The sequence below is a fragment of the Euprymna scolopes genome, chromosome 6, assembly GCF_053919585.1.
Source record: "Euprymna scolopes isolate OS-2025 chromosome 6, ASM5391958v1, whole genome shotgun sequence".
Classification (NCBI taxonomy): domain Eukaryota; kingdom Metazoa; phylum Mollusca; class Cephalopoda; order Sepiida; family Sepiolidae; genus Euprymna; species Euprymna scolopes.
The window spans coordinates 109495083-109516574 of NC_136487.1; the positions used below are offsets into that span (position 1 = coordinate 109495083).

The 21492-nt window shown below is 33.4% G+C and overlaps 1 protein-coding gene across 1 annotated transcript in view; it reads right to left on the minus strand.

The window, feature by feature from the left end:
- Window positions 1–21492, minus strand: part of LOC145277857 (transmembrane protein 145-like) — a 129832-nt gene that overhangs the window by 13085 nt on the left and 95255 nt on the right. Inside the window, 5 exon segments of the mRNA XM_080129808.1 lie at window positions 1595–1654; window positions 5407–5527; window positions 9627–9799; window positions 12169–12341; window positions 19091–19240. Of these exon segments, the coding sequence (XP_079985934.1) occupies window positions 1595–1654; window positions 5407–5527; window positions 9627–9799; window positions 12169–12341; window positions 19091–19240 (677 nt within the window).

The window sequence follows — 21492 nt, forward strand, 5'->3', positions numbered from 1 at the left end:
TTCCCAATTAAAAAGTAATTTCTAACTTAAATAAAAATTTGAAAGCAAACCTCAAGTATTATGCTTCATTCGTGCTACTAAATAAAGAAAATTAGAAATTTTATCGTGTACCTCCCCCTTCCACCAATGTTAAAAAAACAAGAAGAGGAAAATTTTGCTTACATAAATCTTGTTTTATCAGCTATTTTAACGATTTGTCTCCATCAATAAAGTTGTTTTCACATATAAAAGTTGTGTAGGTTGGTCAATCACACTTACGTTTGAAATAGCAATTTTAAATGCACCTACACATCTATATAAGACTTTCTGTACTACTGGTGCTATATTTATCCAGAGGCAAATGCAAGAGAAGTACCTGAGTAAAAAGAAGAAAAAGCTGTATTCTGTTTTCATGAATATAGAGAAAGCTCTTGATAGAGTGCCACAAGATGTTGTCCGGTCAGCTTTGCATAAACTAGAGGCAAATGAGTATTTGGTGAAGATCAAATAATATATAAAAATATACATTTTATAACAGATTTAATGTTAAACTACATTAGGATTGTGTACTGAATTCGTTGCTTTTCATTAGTGTCTTTGAAATATATTGTCCAGGAAGTTTCGTACAAGTTGTCCAGAAAAGATGCTGATGATTACGTACATGTCTATGAAACAATGGAAGACTTAGTTGTTAAGCTGAAGATTTGAAAAAAAATACTATTGAAAATAAAGGTTTGATGGTGAATATTGCCAAGACCAAAGTGATGATCAGTCGTTGCAATATTGAAAAGAGGAAAGTTCCTATGCTCAGTTTGTGGGAAGGGGGTTGGATGCAATTCAATTTTTGTGGTTCTTGTAAGCACTGAATACACAAGAATGCGTTGGAATCGCAGGTTGAGAGATGATAACCAGTGTGTGCAACATGTGTAAAATAATACAAGTTGATGAGAAAATATATTTGGAAGGCGAAGCTATTGAGGCTGTTGAGAAATTTTGTTACTTTGGTGATATCATTGGAGAACACGGAGGAGCAGGTGGTAGTGTGATTGTAAGAGTCAGGCGTCAATGGAGTAAATTCAGGAACTTCTGCCATTACTAATAAGGAAATGCGTGGGTCAGTAAGTTGGTCTGTCATATTTAATTTTGAAATAATAATTTTAGATGGACCAACGCATGTCTATATGACTTTTTGTCTATCATGCTTAAGATTGAAATAGCAGTTTTAGATTCGCCACGTGCCATCATTATCGTTTTCGGTTTGACGTTTGGGTTACATGCTTGCATGTCTTAGATGGAATACATCTTCTTTTGAGAAACTCAACTGTCTTGCCAGACCTTTCAACATTTAAACTGCACAGCACATATGTAACTAATTTTCGTTGGAAGCCACTTCATTAATTGGGGCAAGATCTTTATAGGCCAGATGTCCTAATTGGACCATTTTTTTTTTTTTTGAGACATCATCACTAAATTATTGTGCAGCAAGGCAAAAGAGCTTTTCACTAATCCTTTTAGGTTTTTAAAAACATGGTTACTTTTGATTTCATTGTTAAACATGCAAACTGAATGGACACATTTTTTCTGTTTTAATAAAAAAAAATGTTTGAAATCTTACCTGTGTCGTTCGTATGTGAAATGGGAATATTTTATTAAACAATAATGGACTGGTAAGAATCTGTAGAGAAAATTAATAAAAATCGATTAGAATTGTCAAAATTTCTTTATACCTAATTAAAATGTACAAATTTCATCAAATCAAATCAGGACCTTTTGGAAGCCTTAGGTTAATTAGATTATGGGGCCTTCCTTAAATGGAGCCACGTTTCTGACACACCCACATCTGTCTTTAGTATTTCTACTTGTGACACTTAATTTCAGAAAACTTCTACTATTATTAACCAGCAGTTAATTATTATTAACTGTTCATCAAGGGAAGAATCTATCATACTTAACGTGATCGTGTATGGAAGTGAAACTTGCCCAGTTGAGGACATGTGTTGTAGAAAAATGATGTAAGAATAAAACAATGGGTTTGTAATGTAAGTCTTAAAGACTCAGATCTGATGATCTCAGATGAAAATTAAATCTGGACAGTATAGAGAGTTGTATGTAGAACATACTCATCTTAGAATGTATGTGGTACTTATACAGGCAGAGGATTACATCAACAGTCAGGTACTTTCTGGAATGGCAGAATAATCCAACCCTTTTCTCCAGCAACCTTAGCAAGAGATTGAATACACATGTCATCCATTTTAGTCAATACTTTAAGCTTATCAAAAGTTCCATCAAAGTGAGTTCCATCAAAGTGAGCTCCATTTCAACTAGGGCAAAATGAGAATCCAAGCGTTGGTGGTGAAAGGAGAGATATGTTAAAAGTAACAAATTGCTTTTTCTTAATTGCACCATGTGCTCTAGATCGAAAGAGATAAACAACAAAATCTTGATCGCTTTTTGAAATACTGCCATAGACAGTTGTGTCAATGACATAAATCTGAAAGATTATTAATAAAGATCAGATAAGAAGGTTGAGACTAGAAAAGATCCTTGAGGCACGTCAGCATTGATACCATAAGCTTCAGAATTCTGCCTAATTACAATTACTTTAATAGATTTTTTTTTTTTTTTACATGGAAGTCACCATTTATCAAGGCCAGGAGGCCATTCAGGGATAAGGGTTATTGCGTGTACAGTAATCAATGAGATAGTATTGTAGTAATCATTAGTATTGGAGATTTGATAGAGTGTCTTACTTAAGGGTGCGGTTTGTCAGGAATTTGTTTATGTTGGACTTGAAGACATCCAAGTTGTAGTCAGGTGGGAAATAGGCAAACGGAAGAGAGTTCCACAGTCGTGCACTTCTCAGAAAGAAGCTTTGCTCATGGAATCTACGTTTGGATTTAGGCACAGATAAAAAGTGGGGAAAATTATTGACAGTAGTTTCAGCCAGATGGGTGTTTCTCATGAAAGATTGGCAAGTGGGGACGAGAGATTGGAGCTCAGACGAGCACTTGCTATGGAAAAACAAAGATAATTGCTATGATAAAACAAAGACAGGCTCGCAATGTCTCTCCTGGAAGAGAGGCTGCAGAGAAGAGAAAAGGGCATCCCCTACTAAGCTACGAAGTCTATTTTGAACTCTGTCAAGGCAGGATAGGCTGTTTTTAGTAGCTCCTGCCCAGATGTGGCAGCAGTACTCCATCCTTGGACATACTTGGCTTTTATACAGATAGAGAATTGCATCAGTAGTGAGATATCTTCTGGAGCGGTAGAAGGATCCCACCATTTTCCCAGTGTTCTTGGCAACAGACCTGATGTACGTGTTCCATTTCAGATCAGGTGTAAAGGTCAAACCCAGAAGCTTGTCAAAACATGGAGCCTCCCCAAGACGAGAGCCATCTATTTCAATTGATGCCAGATGGGGGATCAGCATTGATGATGTAAAGATAGAAGCTTGGTTTTGGATGCATTAAAAGTGACAAGCTACCTCTTCCCCACTGTACCACGCGCTCAAGATCAGAGGAGAGAGAATTAGAGAGAACTTTGTCATTTACGGCCTTTGATGTGTTGCCATAGATGGTCGTGTCATCAGCATAGATGCCAATGAATGATTTAGGTATGTGTTTTGGGAGATCATTGATGTAGATCAGGAAAAGAGTTGGGCCCAGGATGAACCCCTGAGGGACTCCAGCATTAATACTGTGGGCCTCTGATTTCTGCCCATCAACTAATACTTTTATGAACCTATCAGAGAGAAATGATTTAATGATTGAGAAAACATTTCCAGTTATTCCGTAGCTGGAAATCTTGTGAAGTAGGCCCTGATGCCATACCTTATTGAAGGCCTTTGATATGTCAAGAGCAATTGCCCTGGAAAGGAAGCTTTTGTCAAGAGATTCGCTAATCCTATGAAATATAACCATTAGCACATCTGCTGTAGATCTTGCGAAGCGGAAACCATATTGCATGTCACTAAGAAGGTTATTTCTGCTGAGGTGGTTGACTACTTCTTTATTTAATATGGATTCCAACAACTTACTCATGACACACAGGAGACTTATTGGTCTGTACTGAGAGGGGGATGACTTTTCACCTGAATTCAGGGCATACTGATGAGGTTTTCCAGGGTGTTGGAAAGCACTTCTCCTTAAGGCAATGCTTAAACAGTTTCGTAAGTATGGGGGTAAGTTCTGTTTGGAGCTTTTGCAGCACTATAACTTGAATGCCGTCAGGGCCAGTTGCTTTACTGGAATCAAGGTTCTTGATTAGCTTGGCAACCTCACACACATATATTTGTATATATAGCGTGTTGTCTGTTATAGGAGGAAATACGAGGAGTTGATGGCCTTCGTCGCATAGGGTAGAATTAGCTGCAAAGTTCTTGGCAAATAGCCTGGCCTTGTCTGATGCTGATGAGATGACCTCAGGTCCATTGATGATGGTTGGGATAGAACGCATGCTTCTGTTCAGGATCCTATTTGCTATTTGCCAAAACTGGTGGGAACCAAGCTGCTGCTCACTTACTTTGGATTTAACGGACTAAGCATATAGCTCTCTTGCATTTTTTATTACTCTTTTACAGTGGTTGCTGGCAGTCCTGAAAGCAGCTTTAGTCTCAGTAAATCTATTACGTTGGTAGCTATGGAAAAAGTGATTTCTGTGCGCGATGGCAGCAGCAGATTCTGGGGAGAACCATGGCTGACTGTTAGATTTTTGTTGGAATTTTTTGGATGGTATGAATCGGTCTATGCCTACAATTAACCATTCGGTCAGGTCTGATACTATAGAGGACATATCCTTTTTAAACATGGAATGCAGAGATAGATCAGATATGAATGTATGGAAGCTATCCCAGTCAGCCATAGAGTATCGATATACAGTACGGTGGAGAGGTACGTCTGAAGATACTATTAGAGAGAAAAAACTTGATGACAATATTTGCCTGATATTCCATAGTTAGCAATTTTGTGAAATAACCCTTTGTGCCAGACCTTATCAAAGGACTTTGTTATTTCACCTTAGAAACAAACCCTCAACTAGATGTGAAGTGAAGTCACTGATCCCATGTAATATTACAGTTAGCATGCCAGCTGTTGATCTTGCAAGATGAAATCCATATTGCTTGTCATTAAGTAGATTATTATTCAGTTATTAATATTGCAAACCGAAATCCATATTGCTTACTAGATTACTTTTTCTGTGGTGTTTCAGATTCAAACAACTTACTCACGACACACGGGAGATTAATTGGTTGGTACTGAGATGCAGAATACTGATCTTCAGTATTTTTGCATATTGGGCAGACTAACAAAATTTTCCAAAGAGATGGGAAGCAACAACTGAATAAATTATTTTATTCTAGAATATTTGAAATAATTTGTTGGATGAGAAAAATAAAAAAAGTTGACAAAAAAGAATAAAAATTACCAGAAAAATTAAGTGTGCAATAAAATCAATTGCAATTTCAACACCATTTACAATCTTTTCTCGTAAATGCCATGGAACTGCATTTATTGCAACCACAAAGGTAATACCACTTGCCCAAAACCTGTAAAACAAAAATGTTTACAGTAAGAATGTTGAATTTAAAAAATATAGCAAATATATTAGTTTTGAAAACTTCTATAGAGACAAAATGTGTTTTTCAGTATGTTTGCTTTTACATTATAAGATACAGATGATTTGATATAAATGGTCTTCTACCTCTTCTTCAGGTTGGACTAATGAGGGAGGAGGGTCATACACATTTATTTTTCTAACGTTTTTTTTTCATTTTTATTTTAATGAGATTTAAACTATATACAAAATTACATAAATTATCAAAATTGGAGGAAATTGTAATCATTTTCAGAGGCTTACCTTGACGAGACCCATAACTTCAGTTATGCAAGCTATATTTTCATCATGATAATAAATGTCTTTTTAATTACATAGAAGTATTTTGAAACCTATTTCTTGCAATTTTCATCTCTAATTTAAATAATATTTAAGCTATGAGTATAAGATAAAAAATCATATGGACTTTAAAGATTGTAGAGAATTTTGATTATTGTAATTAAATTAATATCGATCCTAACATTTATCAGAGCAAGGTTTTCTAAAAGCCCATTACTAGTAATAAGGACTGATTATCATTCTAAATCTAAAAAAGAATAAATCTGTTGCTAACATTAATGGGAAAAATGGATGGATCATTGTACTGCTTCAGAAAGTGGAATCATTTGTTGCTAAAGCTTACCAGAAAAAAATGGTAAGATCATTCTAGTGCTTCGGAAAATAAAAGAAATCTGTTGATAAAGTTTACTGAGAAAATGGTTTGATTATTGTATTACTTCAGAAAATGGAAGAAATCTGTTACTAAGGTTTACTGGAAACATGCTTGGATCATTGTATTGCTTCAAAAAATAAAAGAAATCTGTTGTTAAGCTTTAAAAGGGAAAATGGTTGGATCATTGTATTGCTTAAGAAAATAGAAGAAATCTATTGGCAAGGTTTACTAGGAAAAATTATTAGATCATTGTATTGCTCCAGAAAATGGAAGATATCTGTTGCTAAGGTTTACTAGGAAAAAAGGTTGGATTATTGTTTCGTTTTATTAAATGGAATCAATCTGTTGTCAAGGTTTACTGGGAAAAATGGTTGGATCATACTGAGCTGCATCAATTGCTTTATTGCAGATTAGTAAAATATCAATATTTCACTAAATATATGTCACAAAAAAATAAAAATTGTATATTCAAATGACTGCTTTAACGTTAGTTATTTCCCAAAATTTTATTCAAATTCATGCGATATTCACAAAGTTATGATATTTTATTTATTATCAAGGAATTTCCACTGTCCATCGCTTTATTGCAGATCTCTTAAAATGCTGTATTAGGGCAAAAATACAATGTCTAATCATGAAAACTTTACTTTTTATTATACTTTTCTGTTAAAGAATAATAAATAAAAGCACATCCTAGGTGCTAAGCCTCAAATAAATGAATTATTTATCGCCATATCCAACATTTTTTAAAATAACTTTAAACAACCTTTTGTCCACCGAAGAAGTCAATTGTTTGATCTGAAAAAGAGTTATGGTTATGTCGACATCAACTACTTTCCTCCACAGGGCATCCTTTGAAGTAAATTGCTCTCCTACCTCATAAACACCTCTTTTTAATATTGACCAGAGATGTTTAATGGGGTTAAGACCCGGAGAACACGGTGGCCAGCTCAAGGAAGGCTGCAGTCACCCTAGCAGAATTGGATGGTGCATTGTCACGCATAAAAACATCTGAAAGCGATGTGACAATGGTAGGTCATCTAGTCATGGTGACAAATATTTATCCAAAAATGCTGTGTACGTATTGCTGGTAAGTTTTACACCCTTTGAAACTTGGATTGGTCCAACCAACTATTCCCCAATGATTCCCGCCCAAAACATGATGCCTCCACCTCTTTGTTGGTGATAAACTCTGTAAGGGGTTGGAGTTCTGTTTGAGTTCCAAACTTTAGTCCATCCATCCGGACCGTCAAGAGTAGCACGGGTCTCATCTGTAAATAGGACACGTTGGAAATCAATTTTTATGTTATTTTGTGCCCAAGCCATTTGTTTTTCCCTATGTTGTTTGCTCAATGGAGGCCTTGGAATAGTTTTGATGTTTCTTGCCATCTCATTCAACACATTACATCGAGCCTGCCTGGATCTTGGAGCAATCCCAGCTCTTGCAAAAATGGAAGCATTGGTGCTGATTGGGTTTTGGTTGACTTCCCTATGAATTTTCTGAATATCACGATGTGAAAGGTTTCTCCTGGTGCCCTTATCCTTTCTGGATTTGGTGTTGGGGTTGTTCACAAATGAAGCCAAAGTTCTTGGATCCCTTTCCAGCTCCATAGCTAAATCTTTGATAAACAATCCTTCTGTGAGTCCAGCAACAATCTTTTCCTTTTCGATAACCGTTAATCACCTTTTTTTGACATTTTAAAAGACCTGCAATAAAGCGATGGACAGTATAAATTACTTGATAATAAATAAAATATCATAACTTTGTGAATATCGCATGAATTTGAATAAAATTTTGGGAAATAATTAACCTTGAAACAGTCATTTGATGATACAATTTTCATTTTTTTGTGACATATGTTTAGTGAAATATTGATATTTTACTAATCTGCAATAAAGCAATTGATGCAGTTTATTGCATCAGAAAATGGAAGAAATCTGTTGCTAAGGTTTACTGGGGAAAATGGTTGGCTTACTGTATTGCTTCCAAAAATGGAAGAAATATGTTTCTTAGGTAACTGGGGAAAATGGTTGAATAATTATATCGCTTCAGAAAGTAGAAGAAATTTGTTGCCAAGGTTCACTGGCGAAAATGTTTGGATCATTGATTGCTTAAGAAAATGGAAAAAATCTATTGCTAAAGTTTACTGGGAAAAATGGTTTGATCATTGTATTTCTATAGAATATACTTGATTTCTAAGAATCAGATGCTACTCAAAGTACATTTTTTTCCTTTACAAGATACAAAATTAGCTTTTAAATTTAGTTGGGGATGAAGTTTTCTGTTTTTTACAGAAGATACATCACTAACCTTTTTCTAGTTTTTTCTATATAAGGTGCTTCTCTGGTTCTTCTTTTTAAGACATTTACAACAAGAACTCGTTTTTCGGTCACAAACAAAATGAACTTTCTTTTCTTTTTCCATGGTCTAACATAAAACAAAGTTTCCATGAACATTGTTTTTTTCCAAGAACTTTCTTTCTCTAGAACACACTATCATGGCACTGTCTTCCTGCAGACTACAGTTTAGTGATCTCCAAATCCATGGTCAAGAATTATTTGTCATAAACCTCATAAGAGTTCAAATTTTGTTTATTATACTTATAATTTTCAATCTTCTAGTAATATTCTTCATTATTCAATTGACAATCCATCCATCTTATTAATCCTTATGCTAGAATGGCTTTTGGCATTAGACAACTAAATTTATAGACTGATAAGTTTTATTGTTAATTAATTTATGTTAATAAATTAATTAACAATAAAACTTATCAGTCTATAAATTTAGTTGTCTAATCTTTATTTTCACACACCTTTTACTATACCAAAATTATTTTTAGTCAAGAGGAGTGATTTCTTACACCAGTGCATCTCATTATTATCTTGAGGATGCATCTTCCTGCTAAGTGATTAAATGCAATAGTTGGACTCAATACTTGCATTAACAGTGAGGTCAAAACACCTTAATTCAAGTAACATTTTGTCTATTTTATATACTACATATAAATGTTTGATCTCAAAAGCAAAGTTAACTAATTTGCATAATTTTATTTTGTTATTGTTTTTATTTGATTCTATGATTGTTTTGATTTTAATATAACAAATATTTTCTGTTTCTGAATATTGTTTTATTTCATGGACAAATATTTAGTAAGTCAATAGATTTTATATATAGCAAAATGTTAATGTTTTCTATATTCATACGAATAAATGTGAAAGTCTTTTGTGTTTACAAGAATGAAGTGTTTATTATTCAAAAGTTTTGCTTCAAGTATTTTAAGTAGAGAAGTTTGTGTAATGATAGCGATTTATTGAAGGCATCTAGTTAATGCCGAAACATAATCTGTTATATATGATAGCAAAAATAAACAAAACTCACCAAAGCGTAAATGTAAAGAAGAAGAAAATGTAGAATTGGAGCTTTTCAATATGGTGCTTCACTGTTGTAAAGATTGCAAAGCAGAACCACAACCAGCCGATGATACGCATTACAATCAGACCATAACCAGGTGGGCTTTCGTAACGGTACAAAACCAGCCCAGGATCGAAAAACTGAAGAAAATAGAATTAAAGCAAAATAATAAAACTAATTGTTTTTCCGTTGAAGTTCAAATAACATGCTGACGTGTTAAGCAAATTCCCTTTTGTATCTGAGATAGTTTAGTGCTACAGACTTCCTTAATTAACCTCGTTTATTATAACTTCTTAATGTACTCCAAAGTAAATCTACTCAGAGCCATATTGTAAATGTACTATAGAAATAGTTCAAAGGAAGATTAGGCTTATATATATATATATATATATATATATATATATATATATATATATATATATATATATATATATATATGTTTGGTATATGTCTTTATTTATGTGTATATATATCTATTTTATACTGGAGTAATCTCATAAACTAGTCAACAGATCATTATGAATTTTGGAATATATATCCTAAAAAATACAGTGTATAACATCGGTACATTGTTTTTTGTAAATGTTAACTAAGTGAGGTGCATATGTAACAAAGATTTTTTATTATAAACTTTGGAATGTATAATCTCAGCAATCTGGAAAGTAACATGGGTACATATTTTTTTTTTTTTGTAAACTTTACTATTTAGGATGTGCACCCATCCAAGCTCGTAATTACTTTCAAAAGCCTTTGAAAATAACTTAGATACAAAAAGTTTAATCGAGAAAAGAATTGCTCAACATCATATTTTGAGTTATATTATGTAAAAGAATTTAAAAGAAGCGTCAATAATATGTATGCATATTCCCTAACCTCTTTGGGTCTGTTTATTTGACATTTTGCCTGCATGCATAGTTTTGCTCATGCATATATATGTATGTGTATGTGTATATGTATGTGTATATGTATATGTATATGTATGTATTTGTTTGTGTCTCAATACTTTATGCAATGTCTATGCTAGTTAGTTTTGACACCTTCACTTGGCGTTCTCTTTTCTTATTCCTTTTTCTGACAGATTTACTGCTTTCTTTCTTTTGCATATCTTTCTTATTTCTTTGCCTTTCTTTTTCCACTGTTTCCTTTCGTTTTCACTCTTTCTCCCTCTTTATTGTGCTTTTCCCCTTTCTTCACTTTTTTCTTTCTTCCTCTCCATTTTCCCTTTTCCTTCTTTTTTTCTATTTCTTTTTCATTATATATTACAGCAATTAATTTTTGCCTGCATATTATATTTTTTTCTTATGCCCTTGATATCTTGATAATGGATTTTTCGGGGGTTTTATATTTTAATATAAACTTCATTTTCCAATACATTATGAGTTAAGTATAAAATCAAACGATCCAGTTTCCTTAAAAGATTTTTCTGTTGAATCTAATATTTTCAATCTTTTACACTGCATCCTTATACACACCAATCTTTTGGACATATTTATATATCTTAATATAACATATTTATATATCTTAATATAACATATTTATATATCTTAATATAACATATTTATATATCTTAATATAACAGATGTATTACCAACACAAGGAATTCTCGACGATCTTCTAACACAAGACTCTTACCTTCGGATTTTTACCATCAGCTCACATTATTTTGGACAATTGTTGTTTCCTTCAGAATGCTATTTCAAGGACCTTACATGGACAACTTATAAAGTTTGGACTTTTTATTGTTTGTTTCTCCACAATTTTTTTTCTCCTCATTATATGGATTTTGTCTTATTTTTTTCTATTGACATATACTTATATATTTCTTTATATATTTTTTTTCTAATTTTTTAGTATTTCTATAGCTTTTAAGTATGATTTTCTTTTTCGTTTCTAATCTAAATGTTCTTAAGCCGGATTTTGTTTTTATATCTTTATACTTGGTTTTTATATTTTTATATTTGGCTTTCTTCCTCTTCTGATGAGAAGCATTTAACTTCGAATTGTCATGCCATAAAGAGATTGCTCTTTCTTTTCCTTCTCTTCCTTCATTTGTTTCATTTAATGCCTTAACCAGTAAATTTTAATTTACAATTTTAATTTCTTTTTTTTCCCGTGTGTGTGTGTGTGTGGGGGGGCGTTGATGCCAGTTGGTCAGTGAAAATGACATGTGTAGAAGAGCCTTACTCCAATAGCTACAACTTTGTAAAAAGTTAATTTTTAAAATTAAATTTTTTTTTAAAATGTTTTTTGCTGGTCAATTTCATTCTTTCTGATTACTTTTGGAAACAATTTAAAATTCAAAATTCAGTTGATTCTAAATTTTTGTTCATTGAAAGTTCAAATGGGATTATTGAATAAAATATGAGATGTCAAAAGAGCGACAAAAAATTAAAAATAGACATTTTGTAGTTTGTTTCTATGCGTTATGTTGAAAAAATTTGTAGTACGCTTCATAAATGCAAAGTTTAACTATAAAATAAAATATGTTTTGTCTTAGAAATTTTCTTACCTCTGTTTCCCAAAGAAAGATACCCGCATAGACAAAAACATAAACAGTCATGAAGATGGCAATTTTAATAGAACCTGCATGGCTGATTTGTCCACGTGTGATTGTGTAACCTTTTCCAAGCAGAATCAACAGAAGTTGGAAGGTAAGAACACTGAACGCTTGACATACATAAGCTATAAAGAGAAAAAAACATACAAAATCTTTTCATTTTCTGTTGAAAAGAATCACAATGCATTCCTTATTTGTATGGCAAGTGAAAATTCTATGGCGTATGTTTATTTTTTTTTTTTAGTTTGATGGCAATGCAACTATTTTGAGGATTATTTAGTGCTCAAACAAAATGCCTATTGTTAACGATTCTTTGTATACGATTAATTGAATACAAGATGCAATTTTTATCTCATAGTTGGAAATGTTGCAAGTTTATAAGTTTTGTCAATAGTATTAATAAGTGATCACAATACTATTGGAATTGGACATATGTTACTGTATAGTCTCTGACTGTATCCAATAGTCCCCTAAAAATGTGAATTCATCAAACTCATGCAATAATGACAAATGGTTATTTGTTTACACACACACACACACAAATATATACACACAACTTTACATATACTAGAGTATACAGATCTAGATGATTTGTCTAGTATAACTCGCTATTATATTTCCCTTAGTCTATCTGTTTATTTGTCTATTCATTCACTACTGAGCCAATCTAGCTAAAATTTGATATGAACCTTTCTTATGATAAGGACGTCACCCCCACTCTTTCACCAGTCAGTTGAGGACGATCGTCGACCTCGGAACCCTTCCACTGCCGGTGATAATTCTTGCCCGTCTAAAGTTACTGGTATGGGGAAGTGACCGAATTATCGGTTGATCGTCTAGTTATATATCCTGGACCAATTCGTTGTGTACCCTCTTAACGACGAATGTTGTCGAAAGAGAGCCATGGATTTAGTAAAAGAAAACAAACAGAATAAATAATTCTGCACCAAATATATATTAACAAAAAAAAACAGTACAGTTCTTATAATTCTTTCAGAGTCCTGAAGGAAGCGATGTGTTATTATGCTAAGAATATGGCTTGTAACCTTGTGGAGTGTCGGTCTCTGGGTATCTCTAGAAATGTGTTTTAAGTCAAAAGCCCACTCTGCTCTGACTTTCTGTGTTCTCTCTATCTTTCCATCTGAGAGACTGTCGTCTGCGCATTTCCCAGTCAAGAGCCCACTCTGCTCTGCACATTCTCTCTTTTTGTCCATCTGACTTGTTGATATATATATAAACCATTATATCGCCCTCTGAACATCACGTGGATATTATTTCTTTTTTGTTTAGAAAATCAATTCTAAGTCCATAATCTAAAATTATCATTTATAAAAATAACACAATGGCTCGCTTCAAAGATCTGATCGAACTCAAATAAACAGTTAGTAAATACAGTTTTTGTTAACCTTTAACACACAAAGTTCTCAGGTTTCTTAAATAAACAACTTGATACCAAGTGGTTTTGCCTTTCTTCCTAACGGGGGGGGGGGGCATCAACCTACCCACACCCTTACTTTGTTACAGGTGTGTAATATCGATTTGATGCACAGTATTATTAAAAACAGTTATTGAAATTTCAAACCCAGTGAGAATATATCCACCTTTTTTTTAATTCTTATTTGCACAAAATAACGAAAGTCGTCTGCTCATAAAAAAAATGTAAACAAAAAAAAGAGGGAAAGAGAGAGGAGACCAGTGAACGAGAGGGAGGGAGGAAAAAGAGAGAGAGAGAGAGAGAGTCTATGAATGAAGCAAGTGGAGGAGAGAGACAGACTTATAGGGAGAGGGGGGAACTAATAAGCAACCTGAAGTGAGTCAGTTGACAGCTAAGAGCCCAGGCCTCCAAGAGATACGATTATGATAGCGATTGAAGGGAGCGACGATGGTGAGCAGACGTATATTTTTTGATATGAATATTGACTTTGTTGCATGTTGTATAATTTCCTCTCAGTAAAACTTGAATGACATGAGATTATTTCACTTACTTATACTTTTTCTTTTGCGTTTCCCTAATTGAATTTTATTTTTTATATAAACTAGCGGGGGTACCCAGCGTGGCCCGGGTGTTTGTAGGTGTGTGTTGTGTATGCATGTGTGTGTGGGGGGGGGGTGATCAAAACAACCCTATTTTAAAAAAAAAACGTTGGTCGGATGTTTGGAGGTGTAAAAGAAAAAATAAGTTTTAGTAGGAAAGTAGGCTTGAACCCCGAACCTTTGACGTGGAGATGGAAACGAAATGGAAAAAAATTCTGGGACCTAGCCATCTCGGCCACGAGAGAAGAGGAATGAAAAACCTCTTAATTTAACGTTTATAAAATGAAATTAACAGGTACGAGAACCTTAAGTCACATGATGTTTGACTTTGAAACATGACGCGGCTGCAAGCCAGTTTTCGCTTGTTTTATACCGAAAAGCGAAAGATACATGGGACGCTCTAAAAATCTGGAAAAAATAGCACGTGAAAGTCGGGCAAATTAAATAGACAGGCGACCCCCATTCATAATTCATAGATATTATCATTTATATGTGATATAAAAAGTTTTAAGAAGGAATGAGCCGACCGAAATGTCCAGCGAAAAAAGCCTTTTACAGACATACACAAAAAGCGAATATGCATAAATACATGATGATGATGATGATTGCAACGTCTTGTCAGACGAGTACCACACCCTTAGACACTTAAAGTCCATGAGCCCAAAAATGACTTTTTTTTTAGTCCTACCGGTGAATTCACACGCTCTAGCAGGCATGACACTGAAGATGGTCATTGAGATCAATTATTATATGCTTCGAGTATTTCAAGCCTCCATGCATCACAACCTTTCCATTGCTACAGGACCACTTTTATAGACAAATGCCTGAGGGAGTATCTATACACAGATGATGTTACAGAGTCTTAGCTTTGTACGGCAGCTAAGTCTCTCTCTCGGTTCAAAATGTTGAGATCCAGCAACAAGCAAGAGCAAGATAGCCAGCAACAAGTTAAACTGCAGATCAGCTTAATGCGGGTACTGGTCTCCCGCTTTATGGTGTTTTAAATCAGAGATTTGCTTCTCCTAGAAAGGTTGCCTTCACCACAGCTTACAGGAATCCTCTCCACCCCAACACACACGGTGCTAGTTGACCGTTGACCCCGCATACATACATACATACATACATTTTCGCTTTTATATATATATATATAGATAAAAGTAAGTTTATTAATTTTCCATCGGTCTTTGTTCTCGTTATTTCTGTGTGCTTTGCTGTCTTAATTTTATTGTCATGAAAATTGGGTATCCCCATTTTTCCCTATATTAGCACTTTACTATGAACCTGGGGAAACATTTCATTTTTTTAATATCTTGTTAGGTCATCGTCTCCGCCATTCCCAGCGGATCTAGAGGCAGCATAACAACAGTTAGGAATTAATAAGGATTAGTCTTTAATGTAAAAATAAGCAAAAATTTAACCATATTTAATCATTAATTTGGCATAAAGAAACTCATTCTAAGTCAACAGGCTATAACTTGTGCCCATTTTCAATAGGCTAAAAAGCCTCGTATATATATATATATATATATATATATATATATATATATATATATATATATATATTAAAAAGTTTGAATCATGTCCAGGTAACCTACATCTAAAATTTCAAGTGTTTAGATCCAAAATTGGCAGAGGACTTTGGTAGAGTCTGCAAAGGTCAAGTCTTTCAATTTGACCTCTTGGTAGTCCGATTTTCACCCAAAAACTGGTTAAAAAGCTTGCTGAATGTCTGAATACCCTTTATGTAAAATTTCAAATGTTTAGACCCAAAATTGGCTGAATAGTTTCCTAGAGACCGCAAAGGTCAAATCTTTTGAACTTTGACCTCTTGGCAGCCAAATTTTCGGCCAAAAACCGATTAAAAAAGCTTGATCTATGTCTGAATACACGTTATGTAAAATTTCAAATGTTTCGACCAAAAATTGGCTGAGTAATTTGGTAGAGACCGCAGAGGTTAATTTTTTTTTAACTTTAACCTCAATTTTGACTCCCTAATGTTTATTGTTTTGGGTTTAAATCAAATTAAAATGTTTGATCCATGTCCAAATAACCTACATCTAATATTTTAAGTGTTTATATCGAAAATTGGTAGAGGTGTTTGGTAGAGTTCTCAAAGGTCAAATCGTTAAACTTTGACCCCTTGACTGAAAACCGATTAAAAAGATTTTTCCCAAAACTCAATACCCCTTATGTCAAATCGCGAGTCTGTAGACTGAAAATTGAGAGTAGTAGGTACCTCCAACCTGTTGTGTAGAATGTCATTATTATACACAATAAGTAGTGACGTCATCATTTCGTGTGTTTGGGTCAATTTCTATGGAAGACCATTTATGTAGAAATTTATGAATGAATAAAATGTACAATAAAAAACTGGATAAAAACAATATAAGACTTACTTTTTATAAAACAAATAGATTTTTAATAACGAACTACACAGACGATTAAATTAATTTTAACCTGTTCTGTTGATACATTTATCTAAAGATATTGCTGATTACAGGCATCCATACTTTTTTGGAAAAAAGGTGTAAAATTTGAATATCATCCTCTGTCATTTTAAATAATCAAATCCAAACGATTTTTTGGGGGGGTGGGGAGGGGTAGAACACCTAAAAAAAATATTTCCTCTAATATATTTAACAAAACCTACTTTTATTATGTAAGTTTATTTAATCTATCTATATATCTATAAAAGTAAACGTGTCTGTCTGTCTGTGTGTCCAAAACAATAAATTTTAAGGGGTCATAATAGGGGTCAAAGTTAAAAAAATTGACCACCTTTTTTTTTTTTTTTTGCTCAACATACACCTCCAAATACCCGGAAAACGCCGGGCACCCATGCTAGAATATCTATAAAAGTGAAAGTGTCTGTGTACATTTGCCCGGGTGTTTGGAGGTGTATGCTGGGAAAAAAAAACAAAAAAAAACGGTCAATTATTTTAACTTTGACCCCTATTATGACCCCTTAAAATTTATTGTTTTGGGCTCAAATTGAGTTATTAAGTTAGATCCATTTCCAAGGAACCTATTTCTAAAATTTCAAGTGTTTAGACCCAAAATTGTCGGAGGAGTTTGGTAGAGTTCTCAAAGGTCAAATCGTTGAACTTTGATCCCTTAACAGCCAAATTTCTGACCGACAACCTATCACATAGATTTTCCCAAATCTCAGTACCCTGTATATCAAATTCCGGGTTTGTAGACTGAAAATTGACAGAGTTATTGCGAAGGAAAATGTACACAGACATACAGACAGACACATTCACTTTTATAGATATAATAGTATGGGTACCCGGCGTTGCCCGGGTATTTGGAGGTGTATGCTGAGAAAAAAAAAACTTTGATATACAGGGTACTGAGATTTGGGAAAATCTATGTGATAGGTTGTCGGTCAGAAATTTGGTTGTTAAGGGGTCAAAGTTCAACGATTTGACCTTTGAGAACTCTACCAAATTCCTCCGACAATTTTGGGTCTATACTCTTGAAATTTTAGATATAGGTTCCTTGGACATGGATTTAACTTAATAACTCAATTTGAGCCCAAAATAATAAATTTTAAGGGGTCATAATAGGGGTCAAAGTTAAAAAAATTGACCGCTTTTCTTTTTTTTTTTTTGCTCAACATACACCTCCAAACACCTGGGCAACGCTGGGCACCCATGCTAGTATATCTATAAAAGTGAACGTTTCTGTGTGTGTGTCTATGTGTGTACATTTCCCTACGCAATAACTCTGTCAATTTTCAGTCTACAGACTCGAAATTTGATATACAGGGTGCTGAGATTTGGGAAAATCTTAGTGATCAGTTTTCGGCCAGAAATGTGGCAGTTAAGGGGTCAAAGTTCAACAATTTGAACTTTGAGAACTCTACCAAACTCCTCTGACAATTTTCGTTCTAAACACTTGAAAGTTTAGATATAGGTTCCTTTGACATGGATCTAATATAATAACTTGATTTGAGCCCAAAAGAATAAATGTTAAGAGGTCATAATAGGGGTCAAAGTTAAAAAAATTGACCACTTTTTTTTTTTTTGCTCAACATACACCATCAAGCACCCGGGCAACGCCGAGCTGAAATGCTAGTAATGAATAAATATCTAAAATTTCAGGAAAATATGACTATTATTCGATTTTTGCTAGATTTTCAAAAGATGGGTCCGTCAATGGCTTAAAAAACGTCACTTTATAAGAATGTTGTTTTAAAGCGTCGATAATATAAACACGATTTTTGTCTCGCATTCTCATTATTTTTGTATGTTGTAAAAAATTTTTTTTAAAATATTGGCAGTTTACTTGAAGCTTTTTCTTTTAAATGGTAGAAAAGTTAGGATGATAATATTAACTGAAATTACAGTTACATTGTGTTACATACAGGGGGGAGGGTAAAACTGTGGTGCATGTTGGAGGTACCTAGAGAGTAGTTTGGTAGGGAAATGAACACACACACAAACAATTTCACTTTTATAGATATAAAGATATATATCCAGAAAGATATCCTTGAAAATATAATTACATTTTTTATGATATCATGGAATAGTTAAACAAATTACGAAATCCAGATTTTTGTCATGCCACATATTAGTTATCTTTTCCCCAAAATACTATAAATGAAAAATTAGAAAATCTGATTTTTGTTTTTATTTAAAATTCTACATTTTTCAAATCATTAAAATATTAATTATCATTGTAATTGGTGGTTGAAAGTTAACATTTCATTCCACAGGACAACTTCTATCAAAACATCAATGAAATAAAAATACAAATTAAATTTGAACAAAAGAAAAAAAATCTAAAATCTTAAAAGTATGAAGACATAAAAAAAAAATTTGAAATGAGTTCTTACCAACGACTTTGCATTCTCTTTCTTCCATTCCAGTCTGCACATACCTCCCATAATGAATGCAGATAAAGAAGAAGTAACCATTGTATGCAACGAGGGACACAATAAACATCTTGTATGTGGAATGATAGAGCTGGCGGCTGCGTAACATTGCTATAAAAGACAGTGATTTATTGTTGTTACTTAAGACTTTAACAAATACAAAAAAAAACTAAACAATAAAAACAAGATACAGATATCATGGTAAGATGTATGTGAAATTAAAGATTACACAACTGAAGTTATGGGTTTGAAAAAGTTAAGCTCTAATTACGTTATCTTTAATAATTGATTCAGTTTTTTTAATGCCATGTGGCTGATGTGGTGAACCTGGATTGATTGGTGGAAGTGGTCTTCAATATGCCTCATTCCCGCTATAAAAGAGTTACTTTACTTGGTGTGCAATTCGAAAATTAAAGAAATGTTTAAATCGTAGGTTGCGAGTGAAGGTTCAAGCACTGTCATAGTTTTTGTAATTTTACTTTATGAGGCAATGACATTGCCTCATTAATGACGAATATTGGCATTAGCAGAGACTACTTATAGAGTCTTTATTTTCATATCCAGGACAGTGAGTTCAGAGATGTAGTTTTAGAAATCAAGTTGATTTGCATATGTCGGATATAAGTCAATAAAAGAGGAAACATAATCTGTTTTGAGGATTCTGTTTCTGAATTTGATTTTGTGAAAAGCAGAACAAAGAGAAAAAAAAAGGAGAATGGAGAGAAAACGCCGAGCCATGAGCTACATTATTTTTGACTGTGTTCAAATTATCTTCAACGTTCTTATTGAAGTCAGGGTGAAAATGCTTACCTTATAGACTTTCAACAACCCTTTTTAACATCAATCTAACGAATATATGTGTAACTCATGGTTTAAAAATTAGTCTAAGATATAAAAAGGATCCCATAATAAGATGCTTGGTGTGTAACGGCCACAGAAATAAAACAGGGTCTATTTGATGATACAAAAAACGAAAAGGCATTACCATATCCAAACCAAAAGCTCCTACTTTTATTTATTTCTTTTTTTCTCTTTCTCTCTCCGTCACTTTTTCAAGCAAGATGCGAATAGATGCATGTGTATGACGCTGTTTCACAAAAAACATATTTCTTTTGTAGACAAACGTTTACAATAAAATAAGCAATTAATTCGTTAATAAAATATTAAATACTTAATTCGTCCTATTTCCTTGAAGTAGTAGTCAAAAATGTAACAATAGTGACTCCAACCAACATCAAACAAAATCTTCTGATTTTCTTTTCTCATTGAAGACAAACAAGGAAACAAATTTTAGTGCCACGATACTGAAGACATAATAAACTGAAATATCCAGACAAAATTATACACATGAGTGATAAATTTCAATGTGGTGTACCTGTTTTTACATAAATGCTGTGGTAAAATATTTTTTTCCTACTACAAAATATATTTCTACAAATAATAACTTCCCAAACACAAAAAGATAATAAAAAACAGAATATAAAAAAAAAATTTTTTAAAAAGAACATAAAAATTAGCTAGCTAAAAACAACCTTCTATGAACAAAACATTCTGTTTATGAAATTATATATTTCTAAAACAAAAAATGTAAACCCTTCAAATACAAATCGTTTCAAGAAATAAAACACAAAAAATCCTTTACACAGACCTAATTAATGCTTTCATAAAAAATCCTTTAAACAACAAAATTCTTATGTTTTCTTGTCAGCAAAATAAAAAAAAATGGAAGTAGCTTGCCTCCAACAAATAAACATTAAAACACCATAATTCATGGAGGTGGCAGTGAATGGCTGGTTTTTCATTCTGGAAGCGCAATTCCATCTGCGCAATATAAAAATCTCAACTACAAAATTCTGCAGAGGTGGTTGTAAAAATACCGATATCGGTGCTCTAGTCAGAAAACTATGAAGAGGTAAAACATGCGCTAATCGAGGTACATGAATAGACAAAACCAGAATTGCTCGATAAGTGAATGTCGACAACAACAATAACAGGTCAGCCATGGTCATATTTACAAGAGATGCTGTTGTTAGCAAAACAAATAGGTATCGGAGAAGAAATTGTGCTACCCAAATTTCTTCAAGCCCTGTCAGCAACAATCTTTCCAGTTATTGTCTCACAAAAAGAGCTAAATCCTACAATGCTAGGAAAACTAGCAGATGAACTTATTCCCTTGCCGAATAACATAAATGAAACAGCATTTATCACTTAGCAAGCTGCAAAAAGATAGATAAGAATAAGGACATCATGTCTGCTGGGAATAAAACCATATTTTCCGGAATAGAACACTAAGATGTGTAGAGCACATATCGACCACTAACCAGGCAAGGACATGCAAATCGTGGTGAAAATGGCCTAAGAAA